This window comes from Lithobates pipiens, unplaced genomic scaffold (genome assembly GCF_037356315.1).
Source record: "Lithobates pipiens isolate NorthernLeopardFrog02 unplaced genomic scaffold, aLitPip1_a1.2 Scaffold_18, whole genome shotgun sequence".
In the NCBI taxonomy this organism is placed as follows: domain Eukaryota; kingdom Metazoa; phylum Chordata; class Amphibia; order Anura; family Ranidae; genus Lithobates; species Lithobates pipiens.
In genome coordinates, this window is record NW_027507758.1 from 392,985,161 (window position 1) to 393,006,569 (window position 21,409).

Here is a 21,409-nt window from a genome sequence, read left to right on the forward strand (position 1 = left end):
CTTCAGAGGAAGGAACGGTTTTCCGGACTGAATCACCGGGGACCTCAACCACCAGAGAGTCCCTGACTGGTTGGCTCACCTGGATCTGTTGATACAGGGACAACTGAGACTTGTCCCATTTTAACAAGATCTCCTTCTGCAGTACTCTGGTGTGGAACTGGGCGTAAGGTACTGCCTCGAAGGAGGCTACCATGAGTCCCAATACTCGCATGCAAAACCGGAGGGACGACCACTTGCGGTTCATCAGCAGTTTCACCGCGGACCTGAGAGTCTGCAATTTGTCCGAAGGGAGAAAACCTCTCGCTTCCCTGGAGTCCAACAGTAAACCTAGGTACTCCAGACGCTGGGTCGGGACAATCACTGACTTCTTTAGGTTCAACAGCCACCCAAATTCTTGCAGGGTCTGCATGGTGATCGCCATATCCTCTTCTAATTCTGAGGCGGAAGATGCTCTCAGGAGGCGATCGTCCAGGTAGCCCACGATCACGATCCCACGTTGTCTCAGCAACGCCAATACTGGAGCCAATACCTTGGTAAAAACTCGGGGGGCTGATGCCAGACCAAAAGGAAGAGCCACAAATTGGTAATGGGCTTCCCCGACTGCAAAACGCAGAAACTTTTGATGCCAAAGGCATATGGGTATGTGCAGGTACGCATCCTGGATTTCCAAGGACGCCAGGGAGTACCCTTGATGGAGTGCAGCGACTACTGAGTGAACTGATTCCAACCTGAACCTCTGCACTTTTACAAAGCGATTGAGGGCTTTCAAGTCCAATATTGGACATACCCCTTCCTTCTTAGGAACCACAAACGGATTTGAGTAGAATACCTGGAAGCGTTCCGGCTCTGGAACAGGTACAATCACCCCTCGATTCAGAAAGTCCGTTACAGCCCCCAACAGGGCCTCCCGGCGAACCGGGGATACAGGTATGCTGGAGGGGAAGAATCCGTTTGGCGGCCAAGAGAGGAACTCTATCTTGTAGCCTGTGGAAATTCAATCACAGACTTATTGGTCGGATAACCGGGAGGACCACCGGGTTGCAAACTCCCGAAGGCGACACCCCACCCGAGACATGGGTGGGGACAAACCTTCATGCAGTAGCACTTTTGTTCGCAGGCTTGCGGTTCCAGGGACGTTTTTGACCGTCCGTGGGCGTCCTGTCGGGCTGGGGATGTTTTGTGGAAGCACCAGGCGGACGAAAAAGCCGCTTGTGAGCAGAAAAAGAGGGCCCTTGCCTGCGGCGTGGCTCCTAAGCTTTCCTGGCCTGTGAGAGTAGGGTACTCTTACCACCAGTGGCATTTTTAATAATGTCATCTAACGAGGCTCCAAAGAGCCGGTCACCAAGAAAAGGAAGATCCGTCAGGGCTTTCTTGGATGCCTGATCAGCAGACCAGCATTTTAGCCAAATCAGGTGCCTCAGCACCACAGCTGACACTGAAGCCCTGGATAACAGAGGGAGAGTATCCAGTGCTGCGTCACAGACGTACTCACGGGCGTGCACTAGTTGGTCTGCTAGTTCCACGCAGACAGGGGAGGCCCGCTGCTCTCCCAATTTGTAGTGCAAAAAAGTTTTGCCCACTCAGTTAGTGTCTGCGACACCAGTGCGGATGCCAGTACCGGTTGCACGGCTGACCCCACAAACGTAAACAAGGAACGAGCCGCCGCCTCGGCCTTCCTGTCTGTGGGATCCTTGAATGGATAGGACCCAGACGGGGACTCATCCTCACTGTCTGAACGGTCCTGGTCAACGTCATCTAAGAAGACAGAGCAGGGGTCACCGGCCTCAGCAGGAGCTAAGTCTGCATCAGAGCTCTCCCCAGAGGACGGGAGGAGCTGCTTTTTAGCACCTTTCTTCCCACGTACCGCCACTATCTTGGCAACAAATGAATTGAGGACTGCCGGAAGAGTGTCCATATGGACCACGCAGTCCTCAGGTGACCCGGTTGCAATTGCCTGGATTTCGGGGGAAGAAACACCAGTTTCTGAAGCCATGCTGACCCTACCCTGTCTGCCACCCGAAGGGGACTTAGGACAGTGACAGTCCCACCCTCCTTGCTGCCGCTGACTGAGGGGCTCTAACCCGCTGGACTCACCACCCCGAGCAGTTCCGCACTGAATTACAGCAGTGCCCGTCGATCCCCAGCGCTCCCAGATACAGAGATAGCAAAACTGTGTTGTGGCCGGCCGGTCGCACGATCGGTGAGCGATCTGACACACGTGTTCAGAATCACAGGATAAAACTCCCAGCGCTCTGTGATGACCAAACAAGCTGAGGGCACAGGGGCTGCTGCTAGAGCACAAAAAACGCAGTCCGGCTAAAAGAAAATGTCCGCCAGTGTACTAATACAGAATCACTAGGAAAATGGCTGCTTGAAGCCAGAAGCATGTCTGACCCTTGCCCACATTTAAAATGGCCGCCGATCAGCGCCATGAGAGGCATAGAGAAAGTAAGGAATGCCCAGCTGCTCCACCCTGCCGAGACAGGGAGAGCTGTACTTACCAGTCCTGAAGAGCTGGAGGACATTCCATGGTAGTCAACTCCTGATCAGTACAGGGAAGACTACTGGCCCGGCATACTGTGACGCAGACATCAGTAGCCCTGTCATACGTATGCCCCGGAGCATAAAGCTCACCGACCACATCTGGAGCTGAGGTATGTCGTGGCCTGCCGAGCCGTAGCTGCGACCTGCACGCGCTCGATGGCTGGACTGGGGAGACTACAAGGATAAGTGAACCGGCCTGTCACCCAGCTGGCTGTTGATAGAAGATCACAGGATCATTCATCTTGCGCAAAAAGCCAAGTTTCTGCATCAAAAAAAAACACGGACCTATGGGCCCACAGGGTTCCTAGGTGCATCTCCTTCACTAGGCAAAATAAAACTGAGTCTGCTAGGGCAGGCTGTGGGGGTTGTAGCCTAGGGACCAACCCCTGGGCGGAACTAAAAGTTCTGAAGTGTGTTACAACTTGGCCTAGTAATCTCCAGTGATAGGGCTGACAACCCATTTTGTTGTTACAGAGAGAAGCTGTGTCGGTCGGTGAATATAAGAGAAAATTAATATAATAAAATATATTATATAATATAATAAAATATATTATATAATATAATATAATAAAATATATTATATAATATAATATAATAAAATATATTATATAATATAATAAAATATATTATATAATATAATATAATAAAATATAATAAAATATATTATATAATATAATATAATAAAATATAATAAAATATATTATATAATATAATATAATAAAATATAATAAAATATATTATATAATATAATATAATAAAATATATTATATAATATAATATAATAAAATATATATATATATATATATATATATATATATATATATATATATATATATATTTTTTTTTTTTTTATTAATACAAAATATAAAGAAATAAAAATAAAAATATTGTAGATATACCTATAGCACTGGTGCTTAATACACCTCAAAGTCTAAGTTTAATATGATATTGAAGCTTAAAAAATAGGCAACTAATTTACCCTGCTATTGCTGTATCTGATAATGTAAAGCGATAATGTCTTTGTATTAAATAGGCAGAGTTAGTCTACTTAGATAGAATATGAGCCAATAGAAAATAAAACAAGACAAATAATAACATAGTACTATATACTATAAAGCAGACCAATAATCTAATGGTAGATAGCCATTTATATAGCCAATGCAAAAGCATAGGGCATAATAGCAATAACATGGCTGCTTATTAGTTACATTCCTAAATTAGACAACAACTAACCCATAGAGGCTCTCACCTGAGAACAGAACATGCAGATTAATCAGAATAGTAAGATGATGGAATAGCAGTTATTCCATCATTTTACTATTCTGATTAATCTGCATGTTCTGTTCTCAGGTAAGAGCCTCTATGGGTTAGTTGTTATCCAATTTAGGAATGTAACGAATAAGCAGCCATGTTATTGCTATTATGCCCTATGCTTTTGCATTGGCTATATAAATAGCCATCTACCATTAGATTATTGGTCTGCTTTATAAATAGTACTATGTTATTATTTGTGTTATTTTATTTTCTATTGGCCTATATTCTAAGTAGACTAACTCTGCCCATTTAATATAAAGACATTACAGATAAAGCAATAGCAGGGTAAATTAGTTGCCTATTTTTTAAGCTTAAAGCGGGATTCCACCCTAAAGTGGAACCTCCGCTGATCGGATCCCTCCCCCCCTCCGGTGTCACAATTGACACCTTTCCAGGGGGGAGGGGGGTGGAGATACCTGTCAAAGACAGGTATTTTCACCCACTTCCGGGCATAGACTCCCGTGGGAGTCTACGCCATTTCCTGCCCTGCTGCGCTGTCTGCTGGGACACACACGGGTCCCAGTGACAGCGCGGAGATTTCCTATTGCGCGGCCCGGCTCGCGCATGCGCAGTAGGGAACCGGGAAGTGAAGCCGATTCGCTTCACTTCCTGATTCCCTCACTTAGAATGGTGGCGACAGCAGCCGAGAGCCGAGCGATCGATCGGCCTCAGCATTGCTGGAACCCGGGACAGGTGAGTGTCCATTTATTAAAAGTCAGCAGCTGTAATATTTATAGCTGCTGGCTTTTAATATTTTTTTTGTTGGTGGAATCCCTCTTTAAATCACCATTGATATCAATATCATGTTAAACTTAGACTTTGAGGTGTATTAAGCACCAGTGCTAGAAGTATATCTACAATATATTTTTATTTATATTTCTTTATATTAAAAAAATAAATAATTATATATATATTTCATCTATCTCATTTATTATTTTTAGTCCACTCATTTGGACCACTAAAATAAAAACAAAATATATCCAGATATAAAAAATGTTTTTATACATATATACATATACACTAAAAAAAAAAAAAAATTAGTTATGAACACTACTATAGTATAATCTATTTTTTTTTTTAGATTACTGTTGCAGTTTCCATTTTGTCGGACAGGCATGATCCAAACTCCCCTCTTGCAGCCCAACTGGGATCTGACCCCCTAGTGGGAACTGGGTGTGGTTATCGGCGTCACCTGTGATGTGGTGGCGCAATCAGACGCATATGGTTATTATTTATTTTAAGGACCAGGTAGGCACAATATGTATAAAAGAACCGATTATGTTAATAACTAATGTGACCACAATGAAGTTTAATCATTTTCTTAATGATGCATCAACCAATGTATTTTATTATACTAATGATATGTTTATTCTATGTAATATAGATGAAATAGGTGGTATATGCAAAACCTTAACCAAGCAATCATGTGAAACATGTTGGTTTTGCTTGTCAACGCATCAGATTACGATTGTCAAGTATTGTCTCATGGTCCATCAAATACTCTTCATGTATTTTTATATGTTTTTGATATGATTAATAAATTTATATATTTTTAAAAAAATTGGTGTCTTAATGTGCCTACCCTATCAATAGACCTTGTCTCAATTAAAGTCCCATTATTCTTTAAAGAGACTTGTCACTTTTCTCCCCCCTCTTTTTTTTTTTAGCATTACCAGGGATCTGAGACAGTGTCTATTCTGGAAATGTTCAATCAATATTTATAGTACAATACAACAGAGTAGAAAAACCATACAAGTATCCATCAGTCAGCACATATCTAAATGATATACTTACACCTACAAATTCCACCTCCTCTTCACTGAAATGGTCTCTCTCTATCATCTTTTCTTTTTCATTAGAGTCCATCATAAAGTACGTACTAAGCTGTTAAAGTAGTCAAAGTAACACCCTAGGGATGGAAAGACAAATGAAAATCATTAGCATATCTTCACAAATGTACACAACCAATCATAGCTCAAAAACAGTCTTCCCACTATTTATTTTAACCACTCAAGGACCGCCGCATGGCAATGTACCGACGTCGGTGCAATGGCACCGACAGGCACAAGCACATGTACATGTACGTGCTCGCCTTTCAGCGGGTGGGGGTCACGATCGGACCCCCTCCCGCTGGATGCGGCGGTCCGTTTCGCTGCAGGAGCAATCCGGGATGAGGGGATGGCCGTTGGTTTCTGGCCATCCCCTCTCGATCGCTCCTGGCCAATGAGAAGCTTCCCCCGCTGTGTATAGTAAACACAGGCAGGGAGGAAGTGATGTCATTCTCCTCAGGCGGTCTTTTTGACCGGACTGCGAGGAGAACAGTGAAAGTAAGTGTGCACCAACACTACACTGACATGTAGGCACACAAAACGCCCCCCCCCCCCCTCCCAGTCACAGTGTCACTGATTGCAGTGATCATTTATTTTCTGATCACTGCATTTAGTGTCAGTTATGACAGTAAAAACTGTCAGGGCAGTTAGTGTTAGGTCCAGGGTAGCCCCCTACCCCCCAATAAAGGTTTAACCCCGATTGCCCCTAGAGTTAACCCTTTCACCCCCTTTTTCCAGTGTCACTAAGCGATCGTTTTTCTGATCGCTGCATTAGTGTCGCTAGGTAGCTAGTTATTTTTTCAGGTTCACCGCCAGGTTTTTATAGCGCTAGGTACCCCAATATATTACCCAATAATGGTTTTAACCCCCTGATTGCCCCTAGTTAACCCTTTTACCAGTGATCACCGTATAAGTGTCACTGGTGACGCTGGTTAGTCAGTTAGTTATTTAGGTTCCCCGTCAGGTTTTTATATAGCGTCGGGGACCCCCATATACTACCTAATAAAAATTTGAACCCAGATTGCCCCTAGTTAACCCTTTCACCAGTGATCACCGTATAAGTGTTACGGGTGACTCTGGTTAGTTAGTTTGCTTTTTATAGCATCAGGGCACCCACCATTTATTACCCAATAAAGGTTTAACCCCCTGATCACCCGGCGGGTGATATCAATTAGGTTTTAGGGTCAGGGTCTGCGTCGCCCCAGGCAGCGCTAGGTTAGTGCCAGTACCGCTAACACCCATGCGCAAAGCATACACCTCCCGTAGTGGTATAGGATCTGAACAGATCAATATCTGATCAGATCTATACTAGTGTCCCCAGCAGTTTATGGTTCCAAAAAAAACGCATTGTTAGCAGGATCAGCCCAGATACCTGCTAGCACCTGCGTTTTGCCCCTCCGCCCAGCCCACCCAAGTGCAGTATCGATCGATCACTGTCACTTACAAAACACTAAACACATAACTGCAGCGATCGCAGAGTCAGGCCTGATCCCTGCGATCGCTAACAGTTTTTTTGGTAGCGTTTAATATTTAAACCCGGAAGGCAGTGCTTGGTTTTCCGGGTCCTGTACGTGGCTAGGCTCCCAAAAAGTCCCCCATATGTGGTATCACCATACTCGGGAGAAGCAGCAGAATTTATTTTGGGGTGTAATTTCACTAATGCCCATAGCATGTGTGAGCAATATATCATTTAGTGACAACTTTGAGCAAAAAAAAAAATAAAATTGTAATATTCCTGCAACTTGTGGCAAAATATAAAATATTTCATGGACTCAACATGCCTCTCAGTAAATAGCTTGGGGTGTCTACTTTCCAAAATGGGGTCATTTGGGGGGGGTTTTGTGCTATTTTGGCATTTTATGGCCTTTGAAACTGTGATAGGTAGTGAGGAGTGAAATCAAAAATTTGCACCCTTAGAAATCCTGAAGGCAGTGATTATTTTTCGGGGTGCCGTACGCGGCTAAACTCCCAAAAAGTCCCACATATGTGGTATCCTCGTACTCAGGAGAAGCAGCAGAATATATTTTGGGGTGCAATTCCACATATAACTATGGCATGTGTGAGAAATATATAATTTAGTGACAACTTTTTGTAAACTTTTTTTTTTTTTGTGTCATTATTCAATCACTTGGGACAAAAAAAAAAAAATATTCAATGGGCTCAACATGCCCCTCAGCAATTTCCTTGGGGTGTCTACTTTCCAAAATGGGGTCATTTGGGGGGGGGGGGGGGGTTGTACTGCCCTGCCATTTTAGCACCTCAAGAAATGATAGGCAGTCATAAATTGAAAGCGGTTTAAATTCCAGAAAATGTACTCTAGTTTGTAGACGCTATAACTTTTGCGCAAACCAATAAATATACGCTTATTCATATTTTTTTTTTTTACTAAAGACATGTGGCTGAATAAATTTTGCCCTAAATGTATGACTAAAATTGAGTTTATTCAATTTTTCTTATAACAAAAAGTAGAAAATATATATTTTTTTCCAAACTTTTCGTCTTTTTCCATTTATATCGTAAAAAATAAAAATCGTAGAGGCAATCAAATACCATCAAAAGAAAGCTCTATTTGTGGGAAGAAAAGGACACAAATTTTGTTTGGGTACAACATTGCATGGCCACGCAATTACCAGTTAAAGCAGTGCAGTGCGAAATTGTAAAAATACTTCTGGTCCTTAGGCTGATAATTGGTCCGGGGCTGAAGTGGTTAAAAAGAAATCCAGGTACCATATGGCATTTTACAGCTGATGGTTCTCCCGCAAGTGAATACCTAGAGGGGCTAAAGATGTTAGAAAATGAAAAAAACTAAACCCAAGAACTAAAAAATTATATATTGTTGCTTACCAATCCTTAGATGTTAACAAGTACAAAGCGCAAAACACTGGCTCTAAGTTAACGCAAAAAGGTTCATATTAATCCATATTACATAAGGCGAAAGGATAGGGTCCATAAACTCAGGGCTGCCACCAGGTAGAGATAGAAGCCAATTCCAGCCAAAACTGAGAATACCAGTGTAAAAGTTTAAAACTACTTTAAAGCGGAGGTCCACCCTAAAGTGGACCTTCCGCTCATCGGAACCCTCCCCCCTCCGGTGCCACAATCAGCACCTTTCAGGGGGGAGGGGGGTGCAGTTACCTGGATAATCCAGGTGCAGTTACCTGGATAATCCAGGTAACTGCACCCACTTCCGGGATAGCTCTCTGTGGAAAGGGGCGTAACTTACGCCCCTTTCAGCAAGTGCCCGCCCCTTCCCGCAAGTGCCCCGCTGCCTGCTGGGAAACACACAGATCCCAGAGGCAGCGGGGAGCGTCCTTATTGCGCAGCGCGATTCGCGCATGCGCAGTAGGGAACCGGGAAATGAAGCCGAAAGGCTCCATTTCCTGATTCCCATACCCAAGATGGCGGCGGCAGGACCCGACAGACGACCTAGAGATCGGCTTCGGGTGCCGACATCGCGGGCACGCTGGACAGGTAATTGTCACTATTTTAAAAGTCAGCAGCTGCAGTATTTGTAGCTGCTGGCTTTTAAAAAAAAAAAAAAAAAAAAAAAAAAAAAAACGCGGAGTCCCGGTGGACTCCCGCTTTAACTACTTCAGCCCCGGACCATTTGGCTGACCAGAGCACTTTTTGCGATTTGGCACTGCATCGCTTTAACCGACAATGGTGTGGTCATGCGACGTGGCTCCCAAACAAAATTTACGTCCTCTTTTTCCCTACAAATAGAGCTTTCCTTTGGTGGTATTTGAATACCTCTGCGGTTTTTATTTTTTGCGCTATAAAACAATGAGCGACAATTTCAAAAAATAAAAAAAAGCATTTTTTTTTTACTTTTTGCTATAATAAATATCTCCCAAAAAATACCTACAACTAAATTTTTTTTCCCTCAGTTTTGGCCAATACTCATTCTTCTACATATTGGTAAAGAAGAAGAAAAAAAAAAACTGATTGGTTTGCACAAAAGTTATAGCGTCTACAAAATAGGGGATAGTTTATTGGCATTTTTATTAATAATTTTTTTTTTTAATTAGTAATGAAGTCTATCAGCGATTTTTTATCGTGACTGCAACATTATGGCGGACAGATCGGACACTTTTGGGACCACTCACATTTATACAGCTATTAGTTAGAGCTGCACAATTAATCGTTAAAAAAACGCAAGAAAATTACTTGGAACCCCCAAACACACACACACACAGGGGTTGACAAATTTGCTTGGAATCTAGGAGCCAGCTAAAAAAGTTAGGAGCCAGGTCCGTGACGGCGATCTGGACCTGTCCCTGGCCTGACATGGAGACGAGTGAGGGGAAGATAGCCCCCAGCCCCCCACATATGAGATCACCTCTCATTGGACACACCGCTCGAGTGCTAAATGGCCGCTGTGATTGGTAATTTAGCATGATCTGTGATTGGCTGTATCCAAGGGACACGGCCAACACAGAACTTCCCCGATGCTCGCCCATGGCGGCGTGCAGAGGGGAAGTAAACAGGAGGATGTCTAGGGACGCCCTCCCGGCAATTGGTGTCCGCGCTGTAGACATCTTTCGTCTATAGCGCGGGCACGAAGTGGTTAACAAAAGAATGTGACTATTATTTCCGACATATTCCCGCTCATTTACTGCCATTTCCCTGCTAAGGGTTCGATCAGGTCCGCCTGAAAAACTGACAGGTGAACCTGATCAGACAGCCCTTGTGAAAGGGGTCAAGCAGGGAGGATTACAAATAATATTTTTTTTTTCCTTAATTAAAATAATTTTTTTTTTTACTTTTTACAAAAAAAAAAAAAAAAAAAAAAATGTTTTATATATATATATAAATTTAATTAAATTAATTAATAATAATAATAATAATAATAATAATAATAATAATAATAATAATAATAATAATAATAATAATAATAATAATAATAATAATAATAATAATAATAATAATAATAATAATATATATATATATATATATATATATATATAATGAGAAGCCATTTACCAGCCACCACACAAAAAACAGGCAGGGGAGCTTCACTCCATTAGGAATTAGCATTATTGGAATAGGGTGTAATTTCTACATCCACCACAAGATGGCGCCAGACTACCGAAAGATTTTAGAAGGCCGCAAAGCCGCGGCCTCAATTACTGGCCGGCGCGGCCCGATGGAATTGCGCGGCGGAGTTCGGGGTCCAAATGGAGACAGGATACCCCAGCAGCGTTGCCCCAGTCGCCAGGACACGAAATCTAGGCGCAAATGCGACCTGGCGACCGGGGTTTGTCGAGCCCTGCACACACATATACACACACACACACACACATACAGGGCTCGACAAAACCCGGGCGCCAGGTCGCATTTGTGACTAGAATTAGCGACCTGGCGCCTGGGGCAGCACAGCTGGGGGTATCCAGTCTCCGCGGACCCCACCGGCGTGATCGCGTCGGGCCGTTCCGCCGACGGCCGGTAATTGAGGCCGTGGCTTTGAGGCCTTCTGCGGTCCTATGATTCCTTCAGGAATCTGGCGCCCTCTTGTGGTGGCCGTTGGTATGACAACCAGTAATGCTAATGGAGCTTCCCCTGCGTTTTTTTTATTACCTGCCTATCTCCTTCCCTTTATTTAGAACCCCCTAAACATTATATATATTTTTTATTCTAACACCCTAGAGAATAAAATGGCGGTTGTTGCAATACTGTCTGTCGCACCGTATTTGCGCAGCGGACTTACAAGCGCATTTTTTTGGGAAAAATAATTTATTTAATAAAAAAATAAGACAACAGTAAAGTTAGCCCAATTTTTTTTTATATTGTGAAAGATAATGTTACGCCGAGTAAATTGATACCCAATACGTCACGCTTCAAAATTGCACCCGCTCATGGAATGGCGACAAACTTTTACCCTTTAAAATCTCCATAGGCGACGTTTAAAAAAATTCTACAGGTTGCATGTTTTGAATTACAGAGGAGGTCTAGGGCTAGAATTATTGCTCTCGCTCTACCGATCAAGGCAATACCTCCTATATGTGGTTTGAACACCGCTTTCATATGCGGACGGGACAGGGCACGTTTAAAAATGTTTTTTCTTATTTTAACTTTTTATTTTTTTCACTGTTTTTTTATTTAAAAAAAAATTAGTGTCACTTTTATTCTTATTACAAGGAATGTAAAAATCCCTTCTAATAGAAAAAGCATGACAGGTCATCTTAAATATGAGATCCGGGTCAGAGAGACCTCACATCTCATATTTACACTAAAATGCAATTTAAAAAAAAAAATTGTCATTTGAAAAAAATAAATAAAATATCCCTCTAAGAGCTATGGGCAATGACTTGGAGATGGGGGGGGGGGGGGGCAGCAACGCTATCTTCCCCTCACTCGTCTCCTTGTCAGGCCAGGGACAGGTCCGGATCGCCGTTACCGACCTAGCTCCTAACTTTTTTAGCTGGCTCCTAGATTCCAAGCAAATTTGTCAAGCCCTAATATATATATATTTATTTTTATAATTTTAGCAGAGACCCTAGGGAATAAAATGGCAGTTGCTGCAATATTTAGTGTCACACTGTATTTGCCCAGCAGTCTTTCAAATGCAATTTTTGGGGAAAAAAATACACTTCAATAAATAAAAAAGAAACCGTATAGTTAGCACAATTTTTTTTGTTTTAATGTGAAAGATGATGTTACGCCGTGAGAATCGTGATCTATCTTCTAAGCAAAAAAATTGTGATTCTCATTTTAGCCAGAATCGTGCAGCTTTACTATTAGTGTGATTAAAAATGCACTGATTACTGTGTAAATGTGACTGGTAGTCAAGGGGTTAACCAGGAGGGGGCGCTGCAGGCGTTAAGTGTGTCCTAGGGAGTGATTCTAACTGTGGGGGGGGGCTATGTGTGACACAACACTGATCACAGCTCCCAATCACAGAGAGCTGTGATCAGTGTCACTAGGCAGAATAGGGAAATGTTTGTTTCCCCGTTCTTCCTCTCCGTGACACGATAGTGGGTATCCCCACGGGACCCACGCACCTGCTATCCGGACCTCAAAAGATCACGTACAATAATGTGAATTTGTACAGCGGAGCCAACCTGCCACAGCAATACTGCGACCGCTGGTCTGCAAGCGGTTAAATAGTGACAGACAATTGGCAACTCGCATGAGTAAAGAGAACAGGCACATCTGTCGCTCAGAAACGCGTCGCACCTTAGTAATGTCATTGCCCCACACCGCTCTGCCTCATGCAAACCAAGCTTCGTTTTTTATACCGCACGGGCGAAATCACCATCAAAGGTTTCCAGCCCGGACATCACGCTTAGCAGCGCCATGAGCGAGGGCACCCGACTGTTCACTGCTTTACCTTTCTGGGATAATACCACACATAGATGTGCCTGCCACACTCCATCCCTAGACCAGTGGAGAATTAGAGGTACCATGACTGTCACCTATCTTGCTACTGGATGCCTTACATACAGATGTGACTGTTATTGTCTTCACTCATGCGAGTTGCCAATTGTCTGTCACTATTAAAGTGATTTTAAACTTTTACACTTAGGAGGCACCTCTCTTCCCTTGTATTCTCAATCCTTAGATGTGGTTCTGCACTTGTTTTCTTTCTTCAGGTCAAGAACATTTTCAGAAAGTGCTAAAATGCAAATAACACAAAAAACCTGTTGATCTTGCCAGAAATGCAGTATCCACATCACTTTTCTTTGAGCTAAAATGGGTGCATATAAAACAGGGCTCGACAAACCCCAGGCGCCAGGTCACCAATGCAACCAGAAATCGCAAACTGGCGCCTAAGCTGCCACCAGCCCACTCACTATTGATGCCCCAGACATGCAGCAGCAGTAACACTGACTGCCGTCCTCCTCCCTCCTCCACACTCAGCGGCGCTCAGGATCTGTCAGATTTCAGCTGGATGTTGGGGTGGGCGGGACCCAGCAGCTATCAAACACCAGCCAATGGATCTGGGCGGGCCGCTACGTGTATGTGGCCTGCCCCTTTTCTTAAGCAGCCCAATCGTTGGCTGGTGTTTGATAGCTGCTGAGTCCCGCCCACCCCGACATGAAGCTCAAATCTGACATATCCGCCTCTCTGTTACTTGTCAGTTTCACACCCTGGCTGGGTCCCGCCCATTCTGACATTAAGCTCAATTCTGACAGCTCCTCTGTTACATTTCAGTAACAGAATGCTCCGTGTGAAACCTGCCAGTGCCATCTGCCAGTGCCACCTGTTAGTGCCAACCAGTGCCACCGCCAATCAATACCACCTGCAACCACCAACCAGTGCCACCTGCCACCGCCATCTGTCACCGCCAATCAGTGCCACCGCCAACCAGTGCCACCTGCCACCACCAGTGCCACCGCCAATCAATACCACCTGCAACCAACCAGTGTCACCTGCCACCACCAACCAGTGCCACCGCCAATGACAATCAGTGCCACCTACCAGTGCCCAGTGTCACCGCCAGTGCCACCTGCCACCGCCAATCAGTGCAACCTGCCACCACCTACCAGTGCTATCTGCCACCGCCAACCCGTGCCACCGCCAACCCGAGCCACCGCCAACCACTAACCAGTGCCACCTGCCACCACCCAGTGCCACCGCCAATCAGTGCCACCTGCCAGTGCCATCGTCAGTCAGTGCCACCTGCCACCACCAACCAGTGCCACCTGCCACCACCCAGTGCCACCACCACTGCCAATCAGTGCCACCTGCCAATCAGTGCCACCTAGTGCCACCGGCCAGTGCCAACTAGTGCCACCGCCAAGCAGTGCCATCTGCCAGTGACAACTAGTGCCACCGCCAACCAGGGCCACCTGCCATCACCAACCAGGGCCACCTGCCACTTCCAAACTAGTGCCACCTGCCAATCAGTGCCACGTGTCACCTGCCAGTTCCAAACCAGTGTCACCTGCCAGTGCCACGTGCCTGCCAGTGGAAACCAGTGCCAGCCAGTTCCATCTGTTGCCAGCCTTACTTTCTGGTCAGCCCATAACCCTGATGTAACAGCGTTTCAATGGAGTTATTAACTGGGTGCTCCATTGTGAGTTAGGGATAGGGGGTGAAAATGAGTGGCCTTACCCCGGGAGCTGACAATCCCTATCACTAAAAAAAAAAAAAAAAAAAAAAAAACCCTGGCTCCTAACTTTTTTAACTGGCTCCTAAATTCAAAGCAAATTTGTCAACCCCTGATATAAAATGTTATGCCATCTCTAAACTACTCATCACAGCATCCCCCATGTAATGGAGAACAAAATGCAGAACTATCTGAAGACCAGCCATGGAACGCTCGCTCGCTCCCTCCCTCCACAGTGGAGAAGTGAGCATAGCACCATCTAGGAACAAGATATGTGCTTTTGTAGGATTACCTGGTGAATATAAAAAGGAAAAGAGCCAGCAAAAAGGTTTAAAAAAAAAAAATGGACACATATACTTCTTTTGTTCATACTTCTCTTTAGGGTCAAGAGAGTACATTAAGGATCTTCTGCGACCAAGAGTCAGATGATAGTGGGCTACTGAGCAGCGCCAAGTTCAGGAAGGATCTAAACAATATTGCCAGGATACACCCACCTGTCTGACAGCTGACTCCATCTTTCACCACACAACTGAGAGATAGAGTCTGCTGCTCCAGTGAGCAAATGAGGAGCCAAGCAGTGTGTAGTTATTGACTTTCACTGCTCTCAGCTGTGGGCAGACCAAAAGCTGACTGATTAGCATGAGTGGCATCATTTATATATGGCCTATAGACAGCAAGTGTTTTTAAATTGAAGTAGGATTCCACTAAACATCCACTTTTTGGAGTCCCAGTATTAATCACTTGCTTACTGGGTCCTTGAACCCCCTTCCTGCCCAGTTCAATTTTCAGCTTTCATCGCTGTCACTCTTTGAATGGTCATACAACACTGTACCCAAACTACATTTTTATCATTTTTTTTCACACAACTAGAGCTATCTTTTTGTGGTATTTAATCACTGCCGGTTTTTGATTAAAAAAAAAAAAAAAAGGAAAAGAGATCGAAAATGTTTGGGAAAGCTTTACACTACGGTGAGGTGCTAGTCACATAATATAAAAAATACTTTCACTCGGCTGCCTGAAAAGGGCACCAGGAGTCGGAGGCAGAGAGACAGAACAGCTTCACCAGCACAAGTATGTCCCCTTAACACAAGGCAAAAGGCTTCTTCCACCTCTGCATGCACATTATGGACCAAGAAATACAGGGAGAAGGGGCCCCTCAATTCCTAGGCTCCATGCCTGGGAGAACCCAAACCCCAGAACCCTCCAGAACATTGCTCTGGTTTAGGGAGGCCCCTACCACATAGGCCTGACAGCAAAACAAAAAAAGGCTTGAAGTGATCCTGTCTGGTGGAAGTAAACACATACTGACAAATCCTGGGCTGGTGCCTTTTTGTATGATCCTGGATCTTGTGTTTCCTGTGCTAGGTAGGAGGAGCCTCTCTTGTAAGTAACAGTGTTTTCAAGATTCACACAAATTTATATTTCAAAGCAATTTTTTTTAGCAGGCTGTGTCATGCCCCTCCAGCCTGTGTCTATGTCAGGGTTTATAAAACTTTTTATCTTGGAGGAACCCTTGGCAAAAAGTATGAGATCTCAGGGAACCCCTGAAATGATTTTAATATCTACAGACCATGGAACATTGGCGTTATCAGCAAGCTGTTGATATAATTATTCTTAGAAATAGAAATAAATACTACAAGAAATCTTTAAAGCAGAGCTCCATCCTAAAGTGGAGCTTCCGCTCATTGGAACCCTCCCCCCCCCTCCGGTGCCACAATTGGCACCTTTCAGGGGGGAGGGGGGGTGCAGGTACCTATACAGTACAGGTATCTGCACCCACCTCCGGCATAGATATGTGCAGAATATACGCCCCTTTCCGCAGGACCCCCGCTGTGTGCTGGGAAACACACGGATCCCAGAGACAGCGGGGACCATCCTTATTGTGCAGCGCGACTCGCGCATGCGCAGTATGGAACCGGGAAATGAAGCCGCAAGGCTCCACTTCCTGATTCCCATACCCAAGATGGCGGCGGCAGCACCTGAGAGACGATCGAGAGATCGGCTTCGGGTGCAGACATCGCGGGCGTGCTGGGCGGGTGAGTGTCCTTATTTTAAAAGTCAGCAGCTGCAGTATTTGTAGCTGCTGGCTTTAAAAAAAAAAAAAACGGTGGAACTCCCGCTTTAAGCAGGACAGGGCACAGTGGGTCCAGGATCAGTATACCAGAATGTTGGGGTCAGGAGGGCACAGCATGGGGGGGGGGGGGGGAGTAATCAGTGCTCATCACACTGCAAGGTCTCTCCCTTCCCTGCTAGTTCCTGGGTGTGGTGCTGGAGACAGGCAAAGAGGTGAGTATTAGATAATAAGCACAATGCTAAAAACATAAAAAGTTTGATTTGCTTATAAAAGCCCAAGACGTTCCTAACGGCACCTCAGATTTAAATACTGTTTTGGTTAAAATTATATATTTTTTATTAGAACAAGTAGATTGTAATGAGGGAAAAGTAGATTGGGACCCCAATTTGGTCCCCTGGACGAGTAGTTTTTTAAAAATAATTCACACATCTGAAAAGAGGTACCGTAACTATTTCAAGCAAACATATTCAACTAAAAAACATGGTAATACAGCGGTGTCTAATTACCTCTTAAAAATAGATGCGTAGTGAAAAATAATTTAATTAAAAATTCAATTGATAAACACTTCCTGAGTTCCTGCTGTAACTTAATGCGAGAAGCACATAAACATTTATAAGGAAAAAAAACTACATAATAAATGAGAATGGTGAATACTTAATTCATATATTTGATTAATTTCAGTATACATCCAAATACACTAAATTAAAGTGATGATCCTAATGAGCAAATAAATATGAACTTAAATATTATATAATCAATGTCCAGCAGGATCTTAGAATGTATCAAACAAGTGCTAAAAATAGTAAACAGTCCACAGCATAGGTGAAAAGAGGATTCCTCAGCCCTCAGTAGTGATACCACACACACGACACCCACGAAGATGTGAGAGGGTACAACAGGAAAGGATCCTCCACCAATAAAAATACTACCGCTTACCACCTGGCTAGATCTCATTTAACCCACATCGCTCCCGACACGCACGGCAGTTCACACTGCCATATGCGAACTGCTGGGGAGTGTCATTATATGTTAACGACACCCCCATTTCAGCTTGCGTATCGCACTGCGAACTGACAGTTCGGACATGAATCGGATCACATGCGATCCGATACTGGTCCGAACAGAAAAAAGGGTCCTGTGCATGTTTGGACCGAATGCGGTGCGATATCAGCCATGCTATCTGTATGGCTGACATTGCACCCGCACAGACATCGCATGTAATGTGAACAGCAGTGCGCTGCGAATTACATGCAATGTCTGGCATCGCACTAGTGTGAACCGGCACTAAATGCAGGACGTTTAACCACTTAAAGTCTAAATCTTCATCTGACACTTCTTCCTTAAGTTAAAATCAATATTTTTTTGCTAGAAAATTACTTGGAATCCCATTTTTTTTTTTATACACATAGATTATATATATATATATATATATCTATCTATCTATCTATCTCAGAGACCCTAGGGAATAAAATGGCAATTGCCGCAATATTTTATGTCACACTGTATTTGCCCAAAGAAGTCTTTCAAATGCAATTTTTTGGGAAAAAATACATGTCAAGAAATAAAAAAAATAAACAGTAAAGTTAGCACAATAATTTTTTGTTTTAATGTGAAATATGATACGCCGCGAGAATCGTGATCTATCTTCTAATGCCGACCATACACGGTTCGAATTTCAAAAGAATTTTCTTTCGAAAATCATATCTAAGAATTTTCATATGCATTTCGAACCATTAGTGGGCTGCAGCAACAGCCGATTTTCGTGCGAAATTAAAATTTGAGGAATCGGACATGTTGGAAATTTTTAGAAAATGACCAGTTACACTTACCGGTAACGTCTTTTCTAGGAAATCTTCCAGGACGGCACACCTGAGAGATGACTGGTCCACCTGACAGGAAACACAATCAACAACGAATTTAAAAGTCCCCACCCCTCCCTCAGACCCTCAGTTATGGTAAAGAAAATCCCACACCAGTGTCAGAGGGAACATTCTGTGAAGAATTAATATATCACACCAATAAAACAAGGGTAGGGAGTAGGCCTGCCGTCCTGGAAGATTTCCTAGAAAAGACGTTACCGGTAAGTGTAACTGGTCATTTTCTCCAGTCATCTTCCAGGACGGCACACCTGAGAGGATAAGCAAGAAGTTCAGGCCTACCTTTAGGGCGGGACAACCGCTTGTAGGACCTTCCTGCCAAATGCCAAATCCTGAGGGGACAACAGCTCCACTCTGTAGTGCCTCAGAAATGTTCTATGGCTCGTCCATGTTGCTGCTCTGCAGATCTGGTCAATTGAGGCGCCTGCCCTCTCTGCCCAGGAGGTCGCTAGGGATCTAGCTGAATGCGCCTTAAGGCGGGTTGGTACTGGTTTACCTGCCTGTCTATAAGCGATGGATATGGTCTGTCTAACCCATCTAGCTATCGTAGACTTAGATGCTTGAAGACCCTTTTTCTTCCCTGAAAAAGTGACCAATAAATGACTGGATCTACTAAAGTCTTTCACCCTTTCTAAATAGACTAGGAGACAATGCCTGACATCTAAGAAATGAAATCTTTCCTCTTCCTTATTCTTAGGATTCTGGCAAAAGGACGGGAGAATAATCTCCTGTGTTCTGTGAAATAATGAAGCTACCTTTGGCAAATAAAGAGGATCCTGAGTGAGGATTACCCTATCCTCTAGGATGCGCAAAAACGGCTCTTTAATCGACAGAGCCTGTATATCACTCACCCTCCTGGCCGTAGTGATAGCCAGGAGGAAGGCCAACTTAAATGATAAAAGCTTAACCGAAATTTGAGCCACCGGCTCAAAAGGCCCCCTTGTTAGGGCATCCAATATACCAGGGACAGATCCCATGGAGGGCAACTGACCGACCTAACTGGAACTACCCTTTCCCTGGCCGACAAAAATCTTTTTATTAGCGGCTCCTGTCCTAGCTTCCTATCAAAAAACACGGACAGGGCTGCCACCTGGACCTTTAGGGTGCTAACTGCCAAACCCTGGTCCACCCCCTCCTGAAGAAAGTCTAGGATGGTGGGTATCATCTGGAGAGCCCCCTCCTTAGACTGTAGCCAGTGGGAGAAGACTTTCCAGACCTTTGCATAAATCTTTCTGGTGACGCCTTTCCTACTGAGGAGAAGAGCATCTATCACTTTTTCCGAACAGCCCCTGTCTCGGAGTATTTCCCTTTCAATAGCCATGCTGTCAGAGAGAGACGACCCGGGTCGGGGTGAAAGACTGGACCCTGACTGAGTAGGTCTCGTTGCACCGGTAGACGCAGCGGGGGAGCTATTGCGAGACTCTGAATGGTGGGAAACCAAACTCTCTTGGGCCACCAGGGTGCTATCAGTATCAGGACTGACCTTGAGTAGGTTAATTTTTGTAGGACTCTGGGAAGGAGCACCAATGGGGGAAAGGCATAAGCCAGTCTGAAATCCCACACTTGTACAAGAGCGTCTATCCCTTCTGCTTCTTGATCCTTGTAAAGGGAGAAAAACCTGAGAACCTTCGCATTCTCCCGGGAAGCGAACAAATCTATTTCTGGCTTGCCAAAATGTTTGCACACCAGGAAGAAGATTTCTTTGCTCAATCCCCATTCCCCTTGAAGGATGGGCTGTCTGCTTAGAAAATCTGCTTGCAGATTGAGTGAGCCCTTTATATGAATCGCTGACAGTGAAAGGACCCTCTTTTCTGCCTTCACAAGGATCTGTTGCGCTAACCGTCTTAGTTTGTCCGACCTTGTCCCTCCTTGGTGGTTTAGGTATGCCACCGTGACCAGGTTGTCCGAGAGGACCTGAACCTCCCTGTCCTGCAGTTCCTCTCGGAAATAGTCTAGGGCTCTGCCTACTGCCAGAAGCTCCCTGAAATTGGAAGACTCCCTGGCTTGGCTGTGGTTCCAGGACCCCTGGGTATATCGGTCTCCCAGATGAGCCCCCCAACCCCAGGCGCTGGCGTCCGTGGTTAAGACCAAAGGGTTTACCTGAGACCAGGGGCGACCATTCAACAAATTCTGTGGGTCGAGCCACCACCGCAGAGAACGAGATACCTCCTCTGTGATGGGTACTCTGTTCTCTAATGTTTCTCTTTTTCCTCCCCATGAGGCAAGTAGAAAAGACTGAAGCTCCCGAGAATGGAGTTGTGCCCAGGTTACTGCCGGAATGCAGGCCGTCATGAGGCCCAGCAATCTCATTATATATCTCAGAGAGGCTTCTCCTCTTTCGAGAAGGGTGACAACCGCATTCTGGACCTTCGTTACCTTTTCTGTTGGTAAGAATACCTTCTGTGCCTGCGAGTCTAACAGGTAGCCTAGGTATAGCTTGGACTGAGATGGAGTCAGTGAGGACTTCTCCTGACTGACCATCCAGCCCAAGGTCTCCAGAGTTTCCAACACGATGTCTCTGTCTATTACTGCTTGCCTCTGATCCACACTGTAGATCAGCAAGTCGTCCAGGTAGGGTATTAACCCTATCCCCTGCAGGTGTAGGTATGCCACTACTTCGGCTAACACCTTTGTGAATATCCTTGGACTTGCCGCCAGCCCAAAGGGAAGAGCCCTGAACTGCCAGTGTTGTATCCTCTGCTGTATGCAAACTGCGAAG

General features: G+C 44.6%; 1 protein-coding gene across 5 annotated transcripts in view; it reads right to left on the bottom strand.

Annotated features, from left to right (window-relative positions):
- LOC143989385 (E3 SUMO-protein ligase ZNF451-like) overlaps nt 1-8,482 on the bottom strand; it is a 155,591-nt gene extending 147,109 nt beyond the window's left edge. For all 5 annotated transcript variants that reach the window (XM_077489503.1, XM_077489505.1, XM_077489502.1 and 2 more), the window contains exons 1-2: nt 8,318-8,482; nt 5,653-5,767 (exon numbers count right to left, since the gene is read on the bottom strand). In XM_077489503.1, coding sequence (XP_077345629.1) covers nt 5,653-5,727 — 75 coding nt within the window. In that variant the 5' untranslated portion in view covers nt 5,728-5,767; nt 8,318-8,482. The remainder of the gene's footprint in view (nt 1-5,652; nt 5,768-8,317) is intronic.
- Between the last annotated feature and the right edge of the window lie 12,927 nt (nt 8,483-21,409).